The sequence below is a fragment of the Diorhabda sublineata genome, chromosome 5, assembly GCF_026230105.1.
Source record: "Diorhabda sublineata isolate icDioSubl1.1 chromosome 5, icDioSubl1.1, whole genome shotgun sequence".
Taxonomy (NCBI): Eukaryota; Metazoa; Arthropoda; class Insecta; order Coleoptera; family Chrysomelidae; genus Diorhabda; species Diorhabda sublineata.
In genome coordinates, this window is record NC_079478.1 from 3,543,251 (window position 1) to 3,566,834 (window position 23,584).

The window sequence follows — 23,584 nt, forward strand, 5'->3', positions numbered from 1 at the left end:
TTACTTGTTGCTAGTTTTGTACAAACCTCTCAGAAGTACATATCTGACTATAGAGTTAATTAATTAAAGTGATTTTTCTAGAAAGACACGATATAAATTATTTTCTCGTACTTTATTGTTCTCATAAAGAATCGAGTACAATTACCTGAATGCAATGATTTATTACGGGTGGGAAACCCTAGTTGCAACGTAAAATTCATTAAGAAAACCACGATAGAGCTGATGAAAGTCACTTCGAAAGAATGCTTCTAGAAAAACATTCAATTAAGTATTTAACGTTAACAAGAAGCAATAAATTGGTAGTATATGAGGGTTACTACTTAAGTTTTGAGATAGACAAATAACAAAATTGTTTATAATTGGATATAATTCACTTTTGAATACGTTTGAACCAATTGGCGAAATATCTTTTCCATTCCGATTGAGGTACCTCCAAAACATGTGATTTGAACTAATTAACCGCTTCTTCGGGTGAAGAAAAACGTTGATCTCGCCATTTATTTTTGATATGCGCGAATAAGAGGAAATCTTTGATTGCCAAACAAGGACTGTATTGAGGATGACCCATCTATTCGATTTTTAAAAACGTTTTTGATGGAACTAATATGTGAGAACTCGCATTGTCGTAGTGGAAAATGATTCGTGTTCTGCGATTGGTTTCCCTGATTTTTTCGAACAATTATGACAAAAAAATGCTGGTGTACCATTCAGAATTGACCTTTATACATCACATATCAGTGTTGCCATATCTCAAAACTTTCTAGACTAAATTAGTAGCCTATTGTGGATCAAACTGTGGGCATTAGTTGAGGTTTCTAAACGTATACTTTTCTAGAGATCCCCAAATTTACTCTGTTGTGATTTTCACGAAATTTGACAATTACATATTGTTTTATTTTCGTAAAAATCTAAATTTCTGTAAACTTACGACTGTTCGGAAATAGTTAATTCTTAGAACAATTTATTGCAATGGTATTTATTTACCATAAAAAATGAACGACTGGAAAAGTAATTGATTGCTTTTTGGTGTAATAAAAGATTATAAACAATCGCTGTCTTGCATGACAATATAAACTTTTGTCAAGGATACGAAGGACAGAGCACCTTCGCGCATTATATAAAAGCTTTATTAAGTAGCGATCTTACTTCACTTGTATATATTTCAAATCGATTTTTAAATCTAATATACAAATGCTTCCGGTATGCCTAAGATGTTTCAGTTGAGTTTATTAGGATGGTTGGTTTTTTTGTGCTGGTGTTCGGTGGGAGTTTTCGGTAAAAATGAAGCTTTACAGATCTTTCCACCCCTTCCGGTAACAGTTTCGAAAAGTACAAATACCGTTTGTAGAGATCACAGTGATTTGTATATGGATAATTTGAGGAATTTTACTTTGTGGGCACACGAAAGTGAGTTAAATTTTATAAAAAACTGATTCATTAAATTGATTTAGCTGGTTTTATGTACTTTTTAGACAATAATTATAATATTCTTCAACAATGAACTCACAATATGGATATTTATTGAATATTATTATACATATAGGACGTCTATTATAACTATTTCCAATAAATACCTATAGAAACAACATTTTTCAGAATTGTTTAAAAAGCACTTCAAATATTATGGAGAGACAGACACATTATCTGAAGTATAGTTTATTTTTCTGCTTAACGTCGTAGTTTTTTTAAATTATACAATATTTTGGATTAAAATAATAATAATAACACAAAAAACTTAACAGTTCAGCAGTTGACATAATTAAATGTTCGAAATCATCTCCATTAACCTCCATATTATGATATAACTAATTCTGAGAGGTTTTTTTATACAGTAGTTCCATGGTAATCCAAAAATTATATTGTAGGGCCATTAAATTTGTCTGATCTGTCTAAGACCCACTATAGAACAGAGTTTTTTGAAAAAAAGTATCTTCCAAACTGACATTTTACAGAGGAACACAATTCTAAGGGTGTGGGGACAAAAAAATCATACATTTTCAGACAGCTCAACAATTAACCTTTTCACTGCTAGTATGACTTTGTCAATCATTTCTGAAATCCATTAGAATGGGTTTACGGGACTATTTTAATCAGTTGTAGCAGTCAGATGTTGAAAATCTGGTGCCTGACTTTATGGATGGTCCGCAAGAACATTCGTCTGGCCCTAATAAAATGGGGTAAAGCAGGGAAAGCTTCACTGGCCCGACTATAGAAGGGCGTCGCAGTGAAAAGGTTAAAGTAGGTATTGATTGAGAATGTTATAAATTGTTTTGTCGTTCGACGTTTTGTTCCAAGTATGGAATATCTATAAGAAATCGAATTGCAAAGAAATTGTTTACGGTTAATCACTTTGTAAGAATGGGAATAGCCAAATAAATAATTTAAGATATCTGTCGGCGTGTTAAGACAGGTATTTCGATTGAAAGAAAGTCGTAATCAGACAGAAAAGCAAAAAAAAACTAAGAAAGAAGAGAGAAACTTTGGTTAGATCACTGATCACTGATATTCAGTTCACGAACATTGGAGATGTTAAGTATTTTATGATTTAATGTAGCATTTAAAAACATTTAGCTATGTGTGTATTGATAGTGTAGTAGACATTGTTTTATAGAGTTAACTGTAAGTAATTGAACTAAAAACAGACAATTTGTACGGATTTTCGTCCCCACATTCATATTTGAACTAAAAGTCATTACATATATATGTTGTATTTAGACAATTGAACAACACAATGTTTGATTATAAAATTAATTCATATATACTTTAGAATTTACAAAAAATAATAACTAATCTTTAGACCAGCGATAAAAATCATAACTTGAACCAATAAAGCATCATTTTTCTCATGTTTAACATTGTTAACACAAGAGACAAAGTTTCGTCCATCAGTTTTTTCAAAACTAAAAGTTAATTGAAAAATGTACCATTTTCTTTAGCCCATTGCAACCTAGCTCAAATATGTTAATTAATTTTTATGCTGTCATTTGGTATTTGCAATAGCATCGTTATCATCTTCCCAATTTATTATTGTATAACAAGAAATTTCGCTTATAATCTCTCGACCAGACAATCTTTTTCTCTTCTATTCCACTCTACCATATTTCCCGACTTATCTGTGTTTAGGTATTAACTTGCTCTAATACTTTAAAACTAACGGGTCGAATAAGTGAATTTTATGTACAATCAAGAATGTGACTTGGATTATAGAGGATAACGGTTTAGACAAAGTCTGAATTTCCGCGAGTCCAATGTATTCTCAAATATCTCCAATCAGGAATTGTCATTCCGATACAATTCTCTGTCGCAAAATATACAAGAAAATTGACATATATTTTGAATCTTAAATTTCCCCACAAAAAGAAATCCAAATGAGAGAATTCGTTAATCGGTGGCCAAAAACTATGATACGCTTAATGTGGAGGTGATAGTCCCACTAAAAGTTTCATGTTCCATTGAATAAGTAATCATTCTATCTATATCGTCTTCTTACAAATTTAGTATTCCCACTGAAACTTTTGTTAAAAATTTCAGCACATATATTTAATTTCTGAGATGTTTCTGTGTTTTCTCATATCAATAAATGTTCCAATTATGTAATAACGACAGTGGAAAATAAAATAACATCAAAATTTGAACCAATTTTATAACGGTAGTATTTATTAGATTTCAAAGAGTGACTGGAAGATGCTTAAATACCAAAATCTCGAAATAATTATTGATTAACTATTGATTAATCATAATTGATAACATTTTTCATAGAGTAACATTATTATAATTTTTCTCTTCGTTAATAATTCTTGATTCTTATCTGTTGTATCTGTATAACCTTCACTCCACCACTGATGATTTTTATAATAATTAAATCTGCCTTGGTCCAATGGACGTAATGTGCTATGTATTTATGTGCATTTAACAAATTTTGAAATATTGCTATTGAGGTGGACTGCCAAAAAATGTATTCTCATTATCTTTTTAAATTAAATCTCCAAGACGCAGTAGTTTTTTACATTTTTTAAACGTGTTTCTATGCAATGTCGTATAAATACCAATTCAGTTCATTAAGGGGTATTTTAATTAAAAAATTACTTCTAAAATCATTATATAATTTATCACATCGCAACGGCATGCTCCAAATATTGACGCATCCTAGAAAATAAGCATTGCGTAAATATCTAGGTAATTTTAGAATTATTACAATCCGAATGTTCCTTATTCATTGAGCATATTGTCAATTTGAATATTTTCTATATTTTAGATCTTATAGAAAATTCAAAAATATGATATGTTGCGTCAGAGTTATTTTTAAAGAACTGTTCTTTTTTCTAACAAAGTGCAGTCTTATGTTATCTAATAACTTCTTTATTTCAGTTCAAATGCTAGTTAATAATGTCACTCTGCATTGTTTTTGAAAAATATGCTAATAGTCGCATCAAGTTTATGTTTAGCAAGTTAGAACATTTATAATCAAGCAGCTTCCAGTCTAAAACAGCGTTGTTCATAAGCTTGTCAACTAAGTACTTTGCCGTTTATCACGTGATACTGAAAAACAGCTCATGCTGTCAGTTTAGTGATAATTTAAAAGGTGTTGTGTTTTTTTGAACTGCTTCTGATGTTTACTTTCAACAACTAATGAAACTGGATTAAACAAACAAATCGGAAAGGGTTAGTGTCTCACCATGATAATGCAAGACGTCACACATCTTTGGCAACTCTTGGAAAACTATTGGACCATGTTTGGGAAGTGATGTCACATCCACCATACAGCCCTGATATGGCACCATCTCATTACCATTTATTTCGAAATTTGCATTTTTTTAATGGTCTAATTTTCACAAAAGACGATGACGTTCAATCGCACCTGCTTGAGTTTTTTGCTAATAAGGACCAGAAATTTTATGAGCACGAAATTATGATGCTGAAAGAAAGATGACAAAAGGTATTTGAGCAAAATGGGGGATACATAATTAATTAAAAACTAGATAATAGATAATATCTTATCAGAACGAGGCCCTACTCTAATTTCTTACAGAACAGGTTGTAGATTTGATAGAAACAAATGGAAACAAATGGAAACAAAACAAAATAGGATTTTAGTGCCCCCAGCAACAGATTGAAGTCAGCCGAAAAGACTTTTGGGATCTAACATTCACATCCACCTTACCAGAAGGATTCTGTTTCGATTTTGAAAATCATCAATATAGAAACTTTAATAATTGTTTGGATCACTATAAGCTTACCCTTCTTAGATCCGGTGCAGGTATTTGTACACACCTGGATATAATAATCACATTTTTAGTAGCAACAACAAATAATAATTATTTAAGAAACGATTCTATAGGCAATAAGATGTTAATTAAAAATTGCTAGGCATTTAAAGAAATATCTTTATTTGTATTGTAGCAAAAAAACTATTCGTAGATTACGTATGTAGACCTCTTCCTAATGACCTGACCAATAATTTACATTGACGCTCATTCTTCTATAACAAATTATAGTATTTTTATAGATATATAAAGAAAGTAAATTTCTATTTAAGCAGCTTGATGTCAAACTTCTTTGATACATGACAGATTTTGTGTTACCTTCAACTCTCTAAAAAAGCAGTGTCAATGTTTTAGTTAGAATGTGAATATAAGAAATAATCAACTTTCCTTCCGAATGATTTGCAATCGACCATTTGACTATTTGAAATGTCTTCAGTCTATAGAGGACGTCTATCAATGTAACCTGAGGTTATATTCGAAAATCATGATCTTCTATCTGATTTCTTCACTTTTTTACTTTGTTTCAGTGTGGGATGCTACATCAAAATCGTCTGCTGGGATTCTTCGAGGGAATGTGTTTCAAATGGGGCATTTCGATCAGTGTTTATCGGCTAACGCACCGTTTCCAACACAATATTGTCTAGCAACTCTTACAGCTAGTATACCGAAACCAAAAGGAAACAGAGACCCATTTTCTTTATATTACGATCCATATCAATCTGTATTCCAAAGATTATACGTACGTACTCTAATAATTCTCTAATTAATCAGTTATTTTCACCTCCAAAACAACGGTTCTCACAAATTTATTTTCATTAGAATATAGTATTCCCCTAATAATACATAAACGAGCTCAACAATTGTTGCATTGTTGATATTTTCAGTGGGTTTGGGTTCTTTGTTAAGAAATAATACTTGTTTTGATTAACAAAACTCTTGCTGAACAATCGTCGGATTGTTGCTCAATACTTAAAAATTCCTAAAATTACAAATTGGAACACGTTTGCCTGTCACAATTTTTGTGTCATACTATCACTGTCACTTAAACATATCTAAGAGTGTTTATCGCCTGCCAACTTAACTAAATTGAAAATAAATATAAACATGGTTACCAACTTTGACTCTATATAAAACAAAATAGTGTCAAGGTTGGGATAGATCGGGTCAGCTGTCAATTTGATGAATTCTCAACATGCATCATTCCATTTTATGACGAAATTCTTCAACTAAAACAACTCATTATTTAATGCTAGTACTACTTAGAGAAAAGGCAATTATGATTTTTTAACGCTCTATTGGAAATTGTTCTCAAACCATTAAAAAAACTATAAACATGTAACCATCAAGCAAAATACGTTTTCTTGGAAACACGCTTTTTGTCTGATTATTATATGACCCCATAGATCAACCACATGTATGACCCCTCAACAACGAATCTATTTTCTTCAATAACTACTTTCAATTCAATATTCGTCGAGGAATTAGTCAGGAAAGTAGTTGTTTTCTCCTTTGAAGAACGGCAGAATAGAATTTCGAAATTATTTCAGAGGTGAATAGTAGAAATAATCTGTTTTGATATATTTCACACACATTCCATTCACTATCGGAATCTATATTATCGGCGACTTCCCTAGATTTCTACCTGACTAGTGGTTTGCAGTTGGAAGTAAGGATGGTGTCAACTAACGCTTGCTGGGAAATGTTTAATTAAATGAACCAAATAGCGACGTTCTTTGACTTTGTCTTCAGTTCGGGCCTCAAGCCCTAACGAGGGTTGTTATACCACTGTAATAAGACGTCGAAACTAGTCAGTGGTTATAAACCTCTCATTGCAAATATAAGCTATTGGAGATATTAATATCGACAACAAGGTCCTCTTCAGAGGAGATGTAATTCAATATTCGTCGAGGCAGTAGTCAGGAAAGTAGTTGTTTTCTCCTTTAAAGAACGGCAGAATACAATTTTGAAATTATTTCAGAGGTGAATAGTGGAAATCATTCATTTTCATATATTTTACATACCTGATTTACCATATATATTGAAATATGTTGGTTTTACAGAAATATGATGATAAATCACAACAGTCACGAAACGTTATAAATGTGGGCTGGTGTGTGCCTTCATCTTGTTCAATATTAGATCTTGAAGAAAACCTTAACGAGTACTTAGCAAAAACAGAAAACAAATTCACGCAACGAAACGTCACATATAAAGCAAAATTTAATGAAGCTTTATGCCATACAAAAGCAGAAAGTCAATATTTTGATGTAGCGGATATATGTTTTTGGAAAGTATTTTTTTAATATTTTATGAACTCGTAATAGTTTTTTTTATATCAGTAGAACAAATCTCTATTAATATATATTTTCTAACTTCAGTTTGTTGGTTTTCTTACTAGCAGTTTTGGTAATTTCGGCCACAATATGTGACTATTCCAAAACAGTAGAAACTAAAAAGGACAAACTGCTAAAAAGTGAGTACTGCTTTTTGGTATCCCTAACTCATTATCATTGAATCACATCACATCCTGGAGAACATTTTTTTGGATAAGATCTCGAAAATGTGTTAATCTAAACACTTAAAAGAAGTTGGTCTGGAATTACAAATGTTTTTCTAGAGCCGCGATCCTCAAAATTCATCATGGCTTTTTCTGCTAGAGGAAATTTTCTTGAATTGAATAGAGCAGACGAATCGAATCCAGCCCTAAGCATCCTCTATGGTATGAGGACTATATGCATATTTGCTATCATAATAGATCACCGTTTCGGAACTTTTATATCATCTGCAGTTCTAAATTTTGACTTTTTGGAATATGTAAGTAAGAAAAAATAAAGTTTTCATATACATAGTACTTAATTTTTATTCTTAGCAATACCGTTCATCTATGGCATGCTTCCTCTTCCATGGTGATCTCTTTGTGGACTCCTTCTTCATTCTAAGCGGATTATTAGTAGTTTATAGTCTTTTGAATCAGATGGAGAGATACCATCTACGTCCTGGATTTATAATTATATTAAGATATATCAGGTGAGTTGTGGATTTGGTTAGGCACGAAGATTGTTTTTGGGTTACGGGAACACAAGGAAGTGAATGCTATTTGAGGAAACAATAATTTTTCAAGAAAGATTGGAGAATAATTTGGAAGTGCATGCTCAGTAAACTCCAAATCTAGTCTCCAATCATGCCTTTATATAGTTCTCATTTTTGATATGCTCTTATCTTTTACAACATGGCAATGTAAATTACAGCATAAGTACTTTTCTCAAGTTTTCGTTGCCTAAAAATCCATAGAATATTGCTCTAAAAATGCTCAAACTTGCCTTTTGAGTACTACTCTGCATCGTTAGGAATTTTTCATCAACTTGTTTGTGGACCAACAAAAACATCAACTTTAACTTTGTTTCTGATAACTTCGGAAAAACTTTTTCCAGTTTCCAAAAGCTTCAGAAGTTTCATCCAGTGTTATCAACAAATTGCTTCAACAACCTCAACTTAATATGGTTATTAACACTTTTTCCGCTAACAATCGGCTCAAATGTTACATGTTTTCCAAAACAGAGTGCTATGCAATGACCGTTGAATGTCGTCATCATTCATTCTGCTAGGTCATAAACAAGAAAATTAAGTTTGTGTAGACTTGTCTAAAGCACCTGCTCATTGTTTTTTACCACTGGAATGCTATCCAGTGGAGTCATGTTATTGCAAAAAATTTTCAAGCCATAAAGGACAAACTGAATTCCATTCCATCGAAAATTTAGAACAAACTTATATCTGTAACCCCACGAACTCTATTCTGTAGCACATTCATTAGAATTGTTCAGTTGGAGCAAATTACTAATTATTTCAATACATAAATTAGTTTATTCTCGATATTATTTACGATTATTGCTTGTTATTTCTTTATATATATACAAAATGTAAACGTAATTGTGGTTGGTGTAATTTATATAATTACAAATTTAAAAAAAATGGATTACCAAGTTAATTTATTAATTTCAATTCAGTTTATAGAAAACGAATAAAAATTGTTGGCATAATTCAAATTTTGTAGTAAAAGTTCACAAGAAACGATTGCTTATTGTGAAGAAAACTTCAATGTACTTTGTATAAACAATATAAACAAATGTCAAAATAACCAATGTAAATTGAGTTCAACCTGTGATGATTTGTAAAGATAACTTTTCAAATATTTAAAAGCCACAAATTCATGAACGAAAACTAGCTTGTAAATTCCTTCGTCCTAGAATTTAGCCTTTAGAATTTTTGGAAACGAGGTGCCAAATCGTAACTTTATATAAGGCACATAACTTCGAAATTCGAATATTGTTATGCAAAAATGAAATTTCGAATGTCAACTTCCAGCGATGCTTGTTTTTAGTTGCTCTTCTAAGATAAGACACCATCAACGTATACATGATCATCGCGCGCCTAGCCACTTGAGACATTTCACTCTCAATTTGAATAGCCCTCGTATTACTAAAAAATATCCAACGTATTTACTCTCTTTGCATTTCCTCAAAAAATCCAGCTACCTTGATATCACTTGTTGCTGGTCGTACACTGATTCTGAATTGCAAATTTTGAAGCACGTTTCGGAGACTTTTTTCGAGCAATTAAATTGAACCAAAGAAATGTTTTTCTATTTCAAGTGTGGCCATAATTTTTTTCATCATCTACTATATATAAATAAAGTATTTGACTTAAATATATGAAAGTGCATACACGTAAAACTAAATGAAACAAAATTTAAACACACTAGAAAGAGACGTTATGGAAATTTATAGAAACTATATTGACTTAGCTTTGAAAATTTTGCTATAGAATATCATTTTATTAGTCATCATCTCCCGAATTTTATCACATGAATTTAGAAATACCGCGAATAATTATTCTTGTTTTAAACTTTTGGCTATACCACGATTTTAGAACCACCCTGTATTTTTATGTCAGCTATGACCAATTTAATCTTCTAGTTTTGTTTTTAAACACATTGAATATATAGTTTTTGTATTTCATATAATTTCATTTAGCGTTACCAAACATTTGTAGAATAACCACTTTTGCAACTCATTAATGACATGTTTTTTATGTCGATAATCTGTATATTCATGTCGTGACTACTTATTACTATTGTTTATAATAATAGCGATAAATCTATGGATACTTTACATCCTATGCGGATATAAAAATAGTAAAATGTACATAATAATAGTTAGCAGGTGTAAGTGATATTAATTTCGACAGATCTCGTTTTAAATAGTCACGGCAATTTAAGAAATTAAACTACCATGCTGATTATAGAGTATTTTCTGTCAATTTAAACCATGAAGATTTCGAGCAAATAAATTGATAACTCAATAAAAGTTGTTAGAGATTATTAGCGAATAAAACGTTGAATAATTTGCTGGAATAAATAAGAAAAACTACAAATCTCTAGCTTTGATAAGCCTGCAATGATGAATTATCTGATTAAGATGAAGTAAACTTTTAACAAAATAAGTAATTGATTAAATAAAGAAAATTTATGATTCATCATGGAAAATTTAGGTCTATTTCTTTGGTGTGTAAGATCGTTCTGGAGCTTCTAGATACTCTCCCAGTGCCTTCGGACCATGAGGTTTTTATTTCATAACTTTTTCCCTGTTATGAAGTATTTTCTTTTTTACCAGAAATTAAAACATTCGTTGCACAGGAACCAAAACTTTGCTTCAACTAAGATGTCCTCCAGAATTTGTTTCTTCTATCATATAACCGCTCTATGGGAAGGGCTGACATGTTAGATCAATATGTGGACTGTACCAAGTTGCAAATCCCGACAAATGACTGGACCTATTCGCAGGGATATGTGTCACTATCTGTGGTCTTCCAAAATATCGAATGCGAAAGTGGACACTTGATAAATAGGCCAGAAGCTACTACAGAGTAAGATGGCCTCAAAGAAAATGCATAGAACGTGAATGCTCAACGATATATTATGCCTAACCCCACTGTATAATGTTTTTTTCTATAACTTCATTGCCATATATCGTTTTGTTAAAAAAAGTTTTGACAGGATTATTTATAATAATAATTTGATACGAGGGCTGTTACTACTTGTTTTAAGATTTGGCAACATTACCATCATAAAGTTTGACATTTTTAATAGTGAATGAGTTGTCATACAAGTACATTTGAGTTGTTTATGGATACTTAAAACGTTCATTTTGGTCGAAAATGGAATTAAATAGTGCAATGATTTTCTATAATTAAGCTGATATTGCAAGATCGTCATGTGACATCCCTTGAGATTGAGGCATACTAGGGCATTAGTTCCACTCGCATACACTCGGCTGTCAAAAATATTTCGCGTTGTATACCGCATAATTTTACAATCGCTCAAAAAAAACTCGTATCGATTGGTGCGAAGAAATGCATAGATTTATCCATACGAAGCCTTAGCTAAATAACAACCGAATTTATGGGCCTTTCAAACAAGCCAAATCCAACACAAGTTTTCTGCAGTTTGGAACAAATAACCGCCTGTTTTCTGGAATAAATGCACATGTCGCCACCAGTCGATGACAATTCGGGCTCTCACAACATCAGCTCAAACAAAAACGTTTTTGAACAGTCAAAACATCGAATTGATGGGTCATCCTCCGTACAGTTCTTGTTTAGCACCCAACGATTGCTTTTTATTCCAGCAGATCAAAATAAATTGCGAAGTCAACTGAAGAAGCGGTTGATTTGTTCAAATAACATGTTTTGAAGGTACCTCAATCGGAATGAAAAAAATGCTTCGGCAATTGGTTCAAACACATACAATGAAGCCATATCCAATAATAAATTTTTGTTTAATTGTCTATCTTAAAATTTAAGAAGCAGTAGCAGTAGTTATAAAAACAAAATAAAGACAAATTTGTTAATACAATAAATATGAATCTTCCTACGATTCTATTAAATAATAAGTATTATTTCCTGTTTTTCAATACTAACACTCCTTAAGATTGTTACAATATAAGCTAATGGTTTTGACTTTCACCTGATTCCATTATTTAAATGGCTGAAGGTTATATACGTTACATATTTTCATAATGCAACAAAATTTTTATTTATATAATCTTACGTAGAAAATATTTTCAATATATCTATTTGATTATTTAACTATATTGTGGTTAATATATAACTACATACGCTATTTTCCAGATTAACGCCAGTATATGCCCTTGTTATTTTTTATTATGCAACTATTTTCAACCACACCGGCGAAGGTCCTCTTTGGAAAATTGTGGCGGGAGCAGATTCGAATGACTGCAGACAAAATTGGTGGACTAATTTATTGTACATAAATAATTACGTAAATGAAGATCACACTGTAAGTAACTTTGATAAATTTATTTTTGGAAAAACTGAATTTTTTATATTTTAAACTGTGAAACTTAAATCACGTTGATATTTCTTTCAATACGTAAGTTAAATGAATTGAATTCGCCTCTTAGACTAAAATTTATTGAAGATTTCATACTATTGAAATAGCACAAATTTCTATTATGGGATTAATTAATAACAGTTAACTTCAGAATGCTTCTATTGTTGTTTACTGGAAAGGAACCGTGGTCTTTTTGGGGCGTTTAAAAAAATTTCAAGTTGTAAAGTACCTCAAACTTTAAATCTTAATGTATCTTAACATTACGGATTCAGTCACACACAAACAATCAACGAAACAAAGTGAAAAAAATAATGTAAAAATATCTGAAGCTAACCGAAACTGTTGAAATTAATCAACGATCCAAAAGTGATAAAATTTCATTAGATTTTTACGTGTAATTTTAGCTTGTTACCGACGTCTTCAGTTGGATCAACTGAAAACAACTTGTCGGTTCAAACTATTAAGCCCTTGAATCAACTGAAAATCAGATGAAAACGTTATGAATAAACTAGAAACAATTGAATGCAGTTTGTGATCAATATGTTCAATATATTCATTGATATAAAGTAGAACCCGATTGTCAATTAATTAAACTAGTTTATTTAATTGCAACTTATTTTTATGGAGCAACGAAAAGGACATGAAGTAACTGGAATCAAAACGATACAGAAGCTCAAAATTATTGGAATAGCTCAAGGAATTAGCTTAAGGCTCTTAAAAATAAGTTGAAATAGGCAAAAACTAATTTAAGTCAATATGTGAAGAAATTGAGTTCTCAGAACCTTTGTGTATTTACTTAAACCTATAATTTCTTTTGTATTACAATTTTGTAGGGTCTTAGTACTTATATTATACCAACTTACTATTGGGGAAATTATACTAAAAATAAAACTGAAAACAGGGCAATTAATTCAAAAATATATATTTGTATAGTATATTTTCTACCCGAATTGCTTCCGCATCTACCAAATTCTCCAGACCTAGTGCCTATTAGCTATTTTCAAACATGAAAACATGCTTTACGAAAAGATAGAAGAAACAAGATAAAACGTTCTATAAAAATAGCAAACAATGGTTGGAGAAACTCTGAACAAACAGTACCCCTTTCAAAAAAAATATCTTAAGAAATAAAATGAAATTTGGTCAATACAGTCAAAATATAATTGAAAATAAACTATTTTCAATCGACATAAGACATTTTTCAACCTCTATACTTTTTTATTACTGATTAAAAGATTATTAATAGATTAAACAGCATTCGACCTACTTATTAATAATTTTTGTTTTTCTGCTATATAAATCTAATTAATCTCTTACGAAACAACATTTATTAGTCAAGTTTGTAATCCTAATTATTTACTAGACCGTTTTTTTTTTTGTGAAATAATAAAAATGCGGTCTTATTATCATTCCTTAGGAGAGTAATTCGGTATAACACGCTCGATTTATGCAACAACACATCGTATATTACGAATTGCTTGTTTATCTTTTGTAATGTACGCGCCAGTACACTGTTTAACATACAGAGTGTTCTCTCATTTAGTGATAAACCAGCATTTTGTTTAAACAACAATATTAACACAATTTCTGTACTAATCAAATTATGATCCGCCCTAGGTGATGAAACATAATTTCTACCAAATGTTGGTTGCTATACTTGGTGAAGTGACTCGTATACGTGAAAGATGAACTGTCCTTCACTTTCCTACGACTCTCTCTGTCTGTGTTCTAGCTAGTATGCTCCCAGGTCTTGACCCCTGAGATTCTTTCATGTATTCAGCAAGTACGCAGATAGATATTTTCTTTTCTTTCCCAATGAATCTGCAATCTGTAGATTTCCTGCAGCTAATGCATTTTTTCTAGTTGAAAGGTAGTGTCTTAGCTTGTCTTAAATCTACTATATTGCCCTAGTAGTTCCACCTTTTTTGCCATCCTTTTTTATCAATATTGTATCGGTGATGATTTTACAGAAAGGTTCTGGTCCCCAGAAAAGTTTTTCGGAGTCTTTTTTGTAGTTTATGCAGTATATGCAATAGCTAGAGTTTCAAATTTCCTTCCATAGCCGCTGTCAAGCACGTTTTCGTTACTCATGTTAAATAAACCTAATAGGCCGTCCAGACTTTGAGCACTTTAGAGGTTGTCTTTCCTCATCTCAAGCCTGGTTCTATCGGTGCTATCTGCTTACGTTCTGAGGGTCACACGATGGCGATATTCACTCTCAAGGATACTTGCTTCAGCTCAAATTTTTTCTCCTGTGAAGTTTAGAGTAGAATTTCCTATCTCTCTTTTTTCCCTCATAAGCCACTTTCAAAATACTTATTACTAATATTACTAATTACCAAGATATATTAGACCGCTTCTAGCACAAGTATAAGCAAATTAATGAGTCCGAGAGAGATAGATAGCGAAATCAATTAGTGCGTTACTTTACATTGACGCAGCGTGACGTAAGGTCTCGTATTGTCACAGTAGGAACCGTCATTTTGATTGCAGAGTCCGCCATTGTTAATACACGTAGCGACATCTGTTCCATAATAGTCACTGTGACGTTGCGCTCTCTCTGTCGCATTCATTGATTTTCCCTGTACTTGTGCTAGAAGTGACCTAGTATATCTACTCCCATGGACTCCTGTGGGTGCACCTGGACCACTGCTGTAGAATGTTTTTTCGTGTTCTTTCCACAGCAGCTTACTATTGAGTGATACATATTTGTGGATAAGATTTGACGTCAGAAATAGATTGTTACATCTTCATTTTTATGAAAATAGAAAAATATTGTATATTATGAAAAACTTCATTACAAAATGCTATATGAAACTTGTTGAATGAAATAGCAAAGTTTATTTTGATGATTCGAAAGTCGTTCTTTAGGAAGTCCCATAAAATATAATTATTACCTATATTCTAACACGTTCATGGTCAAATCGAGTTTAATTACTATTACATAAAAAAATTCATGTACATATTGCTAAAAAGTATCCTCCAAATAAGGTACTAACGGTACACAAAAGACATTATTCGTTTCATGACATACAATTTCTAAGACATCTACAATCGTTAACCTTGAACAGTATTTGCACCACTTTCTCCTACATAACAATTATGAAGAACGGTGAAATTTAACTGGGCTCATTATCATGCATTATATAACATGAAAGAAATTTTGTAACGTCCAGTCAAAATAAATCGCGTTGGTTGGTTAATATTTAAAAATCAGGTTTGATTTCGATTTTACGTATTATTTAAAGAGCAAATCAGAAACGCGGTGAAGTATTTGATTAAAATCGAAATAAAAAGGCTCTTGACCAGCAATATACTTATTCCAAAGTTAAATCAATGACCGAAAGCACTTCTGAAATGGTTTATTCTGCTCAGTCGTTGCCTTCTAAATATCAGTCGCGTGGTAATAAATCTCGTGACTGGGACAAAGTGCGTTATCGTGATAAAAGAATGAAGTTGGCCTATTTTTTGCATATAGTGTTAGCATTACCGTACCACAATCAAGTTCACATTAGTCCCCTTATAACTAGCTCTGATTCCACAACCATGTCATTGATATTCAATTTTAATTGACGATCTTTTTTAGTGATTTTCCACAAAGTAATTGTTACTACAAAAGTTTATTTATTATATTTTCCAACACTTTAACTATTGATAATAAATCAAATATTTGACGACGTCTTCAATCATCACCGATTTGCCTTAAAGAGTTTAAGACTTTGAATTTATTGAAAATTTTATGACTACTGAATTAGGCCGATCATAAGCACAAGTAGAATAATCGCAAATTTATACTTTTATTCCTTATACGTACTGGTATATAATAAAAAATAATTACTGATGTTCGTAAGTATCTAAAAAAAAGAATTTATAACAAGACTGTCTATTTTTTTCTGTTTGTAAGGTCATTGAAACAACGCAATGTTCAGGATTTCATTTGAAGGGCTCCTCATAGATAGAACCTCACCTTTTTCGATTATATTCGTTCAATTAGCTGCTTTTTGGCCATTTTTTGGCGACACCAGTGAATGGTTTTTGTTGATTTTGTTATCTATTTATCCCTAAATACATAGTTCGTTTTCTTCTCGAATTTCCTTTTCATCTCTATCTTCATCTCCTTTTTGTTATCAACCTCATCTTCAGAATCGTCACCTTCTTCTCCCAAATGCTCGTTTTTTATGGGGTCGATTTCTTTGTAGATTTTTTAATCCTATATTAAACATGGTATCATGTCAATAGTATTTCAATAATAATCAAAAATATGATCGTATATATCCTATATATGTCTTCGTAGAAGAATATCATTTGGAAATGATAATTATTTCCAGAAATTTCCCATTTACACAGTTCACTCAGTCTCGGAAGTTGATAATTTTCAATGTTGGTGTAGTGGTAGCGTTAATAAAGTGATTACAGAAATCCCATCTTAGCTGAAATTTCTTATTTAAAAATATGATCACATCTAGTACAATTAATTGCTTGGAATCAGAAACATTGCTCAGCAGAAGTTAGAAAAAAAAGGCTCTACACAGTATTTTTCTTATCATTATAGATTAACCATATTGTTTCCATTTCTTTTCATCAGCCAGTACGAACAAATAATCTAGAAACAAATTATCAGCAAAATAAAAATCGTTTTTAACCACAAAAATAATTTTTCTTTAGTATTTACATTTCAAAAATATGTAGCAGCTATGAATTAAATTATAAATTTCTAGAATTGAATGTATTTTTTCGTGGTTTTTATTTTATTATCATATTGATGACCCTTAAATCTATTTTCTAAATACCGAGATGTCTGTCCCCTTTTTATGCAGCGTCGCAATTATTACAAGGTAGTCAATATATAATATAACTTCTTTTGATTATGGATGTTTTAGATTGTTAAAAATTCTTCTTACCAGTTAAATATCAATAACCTAACAAGTTAATTTTGGAAATATGTGTTGTTTCCAATATGTCAAAACTATAACTTGAAAATTGAACATTACATCAAATAAAAATACAATTGTAAGAGAATTATACGTCAATTCAAAAGGGGTTTTAAATGTTTGTTCCCCATGGAAAATAAAATTCATCGATTTTCTGCAGTTTTTTAATCGATTTCAAATAAATATTCAAAATAGTAATAGAACCATTTTGTATCGTATATTCTGTAGAGGTAATCAACTACTGAAATTATAATGACCACTTGATTCGTAGCCTTGCTAAAATAAATTTTGTAAATTTCGTGTTCGTCCTTAATTTCATATTTCAATAACAGGATAAATATTGAAGGAAAACAAAAATAATTACAAGGAAATACGATTCAAAATGTGAATGATCAAGTTTAAATCTCGAAATTTAAGCCAATCAAGTTATACAAACAAAAATATGATAACTAGGAAATTGGAAAACATTGACTGAATCAAAGGTTATAACCAAGGTGAATGAAAACAACATTTTAAAATACGAGGTACTAAAAAATAAGTGAAAGTATTACAGTGTCAAATTTCCCAATCCAGTAGAACCTCGATAACTAATTTTTCTGTACCTTACTACTTTGATTCTGAAACATCTTGAACTTGAAATAAAAAAGTCTTTGAAGGGCTAATTGTACTTAACGAAATGTTCAGATAAGAAATGACCGCGAAAATGAACTTAATTGTATTTTCATTTTGTGATAACAACAATTCGCGGAATCAGAATAAAATGAAACACAATTAAGCAAGACGCATATATCGAACAGTAAAAAGCTAAAACCTGAAAGGAAGCCCAAATTCGGACGTAGACCTAACGGGATTGATGGACTTATTTGTTTCATTTCAGTTCTAAGAATTCTTGTGTATAAACAAACGGGTCAGGTTCATGCTCTTGCATCAGTTTGGCAACTGGTACCAACCTTTGGATCAGGCATATAGCCAGAATGGAGGAAGTTTGTTGAATGAAAAGATCCTTATTAAGGATAAAAATGATAAGAGGGCAGCCACTTAAAAATTGATAAAAGCATGTAGAGAGGATTAAGAAAAATAAAGAAACGGCATGGATCAGCTATGAATAAAAACGGAGGAGATAAAAATCAAGCATCGAATTATCGACCGATCGCATTCTTTACCACGTTATCTAAAATCATTGAAATATTGGTCAAAAAGAGGCTTTTATCATTTCTATTTAAATGTAAATTACTTACTATCCATCAATCTAGATTTCTCAGTAACACATGCAGAAATGATGCCTTATTCTCCCTGCTAAAAAATGTATACTATAGCCTAAACAGCCATCACTCCACTGCAACAATATTGTCTACGTCTTTCGATTGTGTTAATCATAATTTTTTAATCAACAAATTGAAGTAATATGGTTTCAGGGGAACCCCTCTCGCATGGCTCTAGTCATACCTTACCAACAGAAGTCAGGTTGTAACAGTTGATACAACGATGCCTTCTTGGAAACCAATAGAATGTGGAGTGCCCCAAGGCTCAGTACTAGGCCATATTTTGTTTCTTCTGTTTATAAACGACTATTTAGACATTAGTAATAAAATATGTCTATTTGCAGACGATACTAGTTTCTTGAAGCAACCCTAGTCTAACGGCACTTCATAGGACCATATCTAGTGGCCTAATCACCCTTAAATCATGATGCAACTCTAATTTTCTCTGGCTCAAAGTTTCTAGCCTGTTTAAATAACACCACCATTGACGTCGTGAATCTGTAAAATTCTTAGGACTTGTTGTCCACAATTCCCTGAAATGATAGTTACATATTACCGCCTTATTTAAAACATTAAGTTCCTCCTGTTTTGCGCTGATATCAATTTCCAAATTGCCCTTATTGAGTCGCTTTTCCGATATGACCTTCCCTTCAGGAGTACGTGTGGTGCGACTAAATTTAGATAGCTAGATATTTACTCAGACTAAACAGCAGAGCTCACTGCAGGGACTTGTTTAAAAGATTTAAAATTCTGACTTTCCGTTACTTATTCATATTTGAATCCGTTTGCATAATTCGTGAGCACGCTTCTCCAATTTCAGAAAGATCGTTACATCGCTATCCTCTTAGGAACCTACCTACTCCACGTTCAGAATTAGTTGAGCGCTCAATATTTTACAATGAAAAAAATGCACAATCACTTGCTAATTGAAATTAAATCGATATCATCTTTTCCCGCATTCCGCAATAATTTGAGGGCATATTTATTTTTTGACAATAAAGCTCTCTCTCTCTATCTCACTCCCTAAGTTCTGCTTGATATATGGACAAAAGAACTAGGTTTACATGTACTGTGTAAAGAAAAATTAAAATGTCTGTTTATTTGGCAATGAATAAATTTTTTTTGTGCACATTTGGACCAAATGATTTGCATATTTTGGGTTTTCCATTTGCGTATTCGGGCTACCTTACTGGCTATACTATCCGAGTTGGAAAGACGTGCTATTGAATCAGTGCTTCCTACCGAGTACTGTCTAGTCCTGTTACCAGGCAGAGTGTGCTATCTCGGCCTAGTACTCGGTATAATCGGAACAAAAATGTTTTCAAAATCTGAAGCATCTATCGGTGAATCATTCCAAACGAATACAAATGCAAATAAAAAAGATTATTTGTCGAAAGTTTGTTTGTATTGTTTAAATATGTTTAGAGAATATATATAAGTATTTGTAGGACTACTGTGAACAAATTATTTGATTATTTGCATGGAGAATGTAATTTTTCACCGTTAGCCTTTCTCCTAAAAACATTGCTGGGCGTATGAAAATTATTAATTAGTAAAACAAACTGAGCTATTAAAAAGACATTCTAAAAATATGAAATAATCAAAACTAGCGAGATTTTCTTTCGTTTAAAACTCCACCTTTTCCAAATCACATCATCGATTCTGATGCATGGTAAAGTGTTCTATAATGTGGACACAGGTGTTGTGTAAGGAAGGAAAAAACTCTGAGAATTTTCCAAGATAAATCCTTGTGAAAGTAATATCTCAACAAACATCGTATTTCTCCTAAAAACTTTCCAAATTCACTTCGAGGCCTCTTCATGGCAAGTACATTAAATTCGTAGTCTAAATATGTTTTTCGACATCAAGAGAAATTTTTTATCATCTCATGTTTAAACACTAAAATACATGGAATTTTTTTTTTTAGTGTATGACCCACGCATGGTATTTGCCTTGTGATTTCCACTATTTCATTATAGCTATTTTTCTTGTGATTGCTATTAAAAGAAATAAGAAATTCGGATTGGGAGTACTTTTTTCCCTACTGGTGCTTTCTTTAGGTATGTAGTAAAGCTTTGAAATATTATCAAGTAATGAAAAATATAAATGGGAAATGTCCAACTAACAGAAATACAATTTACTAATGTGCATTGAAACTATTCAACTGATACTTAGCTTCGAAACCAAAAGATAAAATGAGAAACAAAGATAATTTCTCCTCTCTTCTGGCTTGAAAATGTGATAGATTCAAAAAACATATTATTGAACGTAACGATATTATTGAACAAAATCGTAATACAACCATCCACCATGTGGCCCCTAGCTTCGATCCTTTGCCACATTTGCTATTCTCCAGACTCTTCTAACCTCCTCCAATTATTCTTTTCTTGGTATTCTTCTTCTTTTTAAACCTTCTCCACCTTTTAGTACTAGTTTAAACCATTTCTTATCATTTTACCCATATGTCCCAACTATCTCTGTGTATTCTTCATCTCTATACTCGATCTTCTTTAATGCCACTCTAAATCTTTTTAAGCATTCTACGTTGCCATATTTCAAGTTTATTTATCATTTTTGTTTTTATTACCTTTTGCTTTTCTCTTTTATGTTTTTCTTCCTTCCTCTCCTTCCTATATTCTCATTTCTCCGCCTCATTTTTTTAAGATTTAAGACAATTTGGGGTAAATATAATTATTTGATTAATTCTATCGTGGAAAGTATTCATTCACATTCAATTTGATTAGGGGATCCAAATATCCCCAAAGTTATTCGGGGGAATTAACCGCGGGTATCATTTAATTTTGTAGAACATTCAAATATTTATCTCCAAATTATGGCATTAGGTCAGTTTTTATAAACGTATTTTTATGTATTTCCAGCTATACCATTTGCAATTATAATGATGTACCAAAGACCTGGTCTCATGCACTTCTATCCAGAATTTCTTACTGGACCTAAAGTTTATATAGACTTCCAATTGACCTACAATAAAACCCACACCAGAGCCACACCGTATTTCGTTGGTATGTTTGCTGGATATTTATATTATCAGCTTAAAGAATCTAATAAACATGTATGCAGGGTAAGTAACATTTGAATTGCCTAATCAAGCCCGAAAAAAAATAACTTTAGGGAAATTTTTGATGATAAAAAGCAGAAACTAAGATTTACACAACATGATAAGGCAGTAGATTATTTGATCTGTATAAATTAGCAGAATTGATTGTATCGGTAAAACTGATGTCAAGAGTTTTTTGCGGTGTCTAATGGCGTTTTTATTCTCTGCCATCGTCGTGAGGTTCACTTCTGGTTACGTATAAGACCGAAGTTCAGAATATTAATATGATAATTCAAGTTTTCTAATAAGTATTTAACAATTTGTTTCAGATAAAATCGTTCACTATAATTTTTGCCTCGATTTTGATCATGCTAATTTGCGTGTTTAGCGCTAAAGTGTTTTATGATCCTTATCATCCGTACAATGCTATAGAAGCAGCAAGTTATGCATCTTTTCATAGACTTGGTTGGGGAATTGGTACCGTAGGAATTTTATATACGGCGAGCTTCGGACATGCTACATTTATGAAAAAAATTCTTTCATGGAGACCATGGATTCCTCTTAGTAAACTGGTCTATGGGGCTTATTTATGCCATATGAGCTTTCAGCTTAGGTCTGCGGGAAGATTCATGAGTCCAAGACAAATTACTTACTTTGACGTGGCAAGTATTTGATTTATTCTATTCACTATTAATTTTATATCAGCCTAGAAATAGAAATAGCTATGAAAATTGTTTTTCACAATCTATTAAATCATATCTACAACTATGAAAATAAGATTGAGTTCAATAAACCGTAACTATCTCTTTCATTTATTTCGTATATGAATATATTACCATATTCATATCATATTATTCATCGCACGTTTTTTTACATGTTTTTTGTTGCAGCTGAGCTTAGCATTGTCGGACATAATTTTATCTTTTATAACAGCAGTAGTACTATATTTATTGGTTGAAGCACCTTTCAGGAAAGTCTTTAGGGAAATTATGATGCCATCAAAAAATACTCAAATGAAACCCAAAAACAATGTGACGCACAATAATCCTTCAGCTGAAGAAAATATGATTATAACAAATAATAATAATAATGTACAAGATAGTAGACTGTAACACCAAATGAAAATGTTAATATTTTGATATTTTAATGTACTAATTTGAAAAATAATTTTGTCTTTTAGAGTTTTCTTAATAAAATATAAAAAATATACTTAGATCTTTATTTAAATCGCCTCTAACACTAGGAAGTACTAATCGAATTAAAGTTCCTCTCTTATAAATCAGATTTTTCTCTGAATGAAATTAAATTTGCAAACTAGAATCACCTTTCATAAATATAAATCCTGAAAAAAGCGTCAAATTTTTGAAATAATTTTTTCAAAGCTACTACTAATTTTAATATGACATTTTCCCAGGTAGCTTATTAAGAAATTGAGGTTGTCTAGAATCAAAAAGAGACAAGTTTAAAAATCTTGTGAAAAAAGTATTTTTGAACTACGTTGGCCTACGTGGACCTCTAATGTATATTGTTCCCACCTTTAAGAAGCTGCTCTTTTCACTTGACTATCTACAGCTCGCCCTTCAGTTCCAAAGCTTGAATGAACCACCGTATCTGAGATGGCTCCAAGGAGGAAATATTCGCTCTACTATAAGTTTCTTGTC

The 23,584-nt window shown here is 31.6% G+C and overlaps 1 protein-coding gene across 1 annotated transcript; it reads left to right on the forward strand.

Annotated features, from left to right (window-relative positions):
* The first annotated feature begins 1,186 nt into the window (after window positions 1-1,186).
* Window positions 1,187-23,130, forward strand: LOC130444053 (nose resistant to fluoxetine protein 6-like). The gene is made up of 11 exons (XM_056779027.1): window positions 1,187-1,407; window positions 5,792-6,003; window positions 7,325-7,550; window positions 7,642-7,737; window positions 7,882-8,078; window positions 8,134-8,291; window positions 12,450-12,618; window positions 20,793-20,925; window positions 21,745-21,947; window positions 22,253-22,585; window positions 22,814-23,130. The coding sequence occupies exons 1-11, from the start codon at window positions 1,203-1,205 to the stop codon at window positions 23,033-23,035; spliced, it is 2,154 nt and encodes a 717-aa protein (XP_056635005.1). The 5' UTR covers window positions 1,187-1,202; the 3' UTR covers window positions 23,036-23,130.
* Window positions 23,131-23,584: the final 454 nt, after the last annotated feature.

Coding starts and splice junctions, on each gene's coding strand:
- LOC130444053 (XM_056779027.1), top strand. CDS start 1,203: ATGCCTAAGATGTTTCAGTTGAGTTTATTAGGATGGTTGGTTTTTTTG. Junction 8,292..12,449: donor ATTATATTAAGATATATCAG/GTGAGTTGTGGA, acceptor GCTATTTTCCAG/ATTAACGCCAGTATATGCCC. Junction 21,948..22,252: donor CTAATAAACATGTATGCAGG/GTAAGTAACATT, acceptor AATTTGTTTCAG/ATAAAATCGTTCACTATAAT.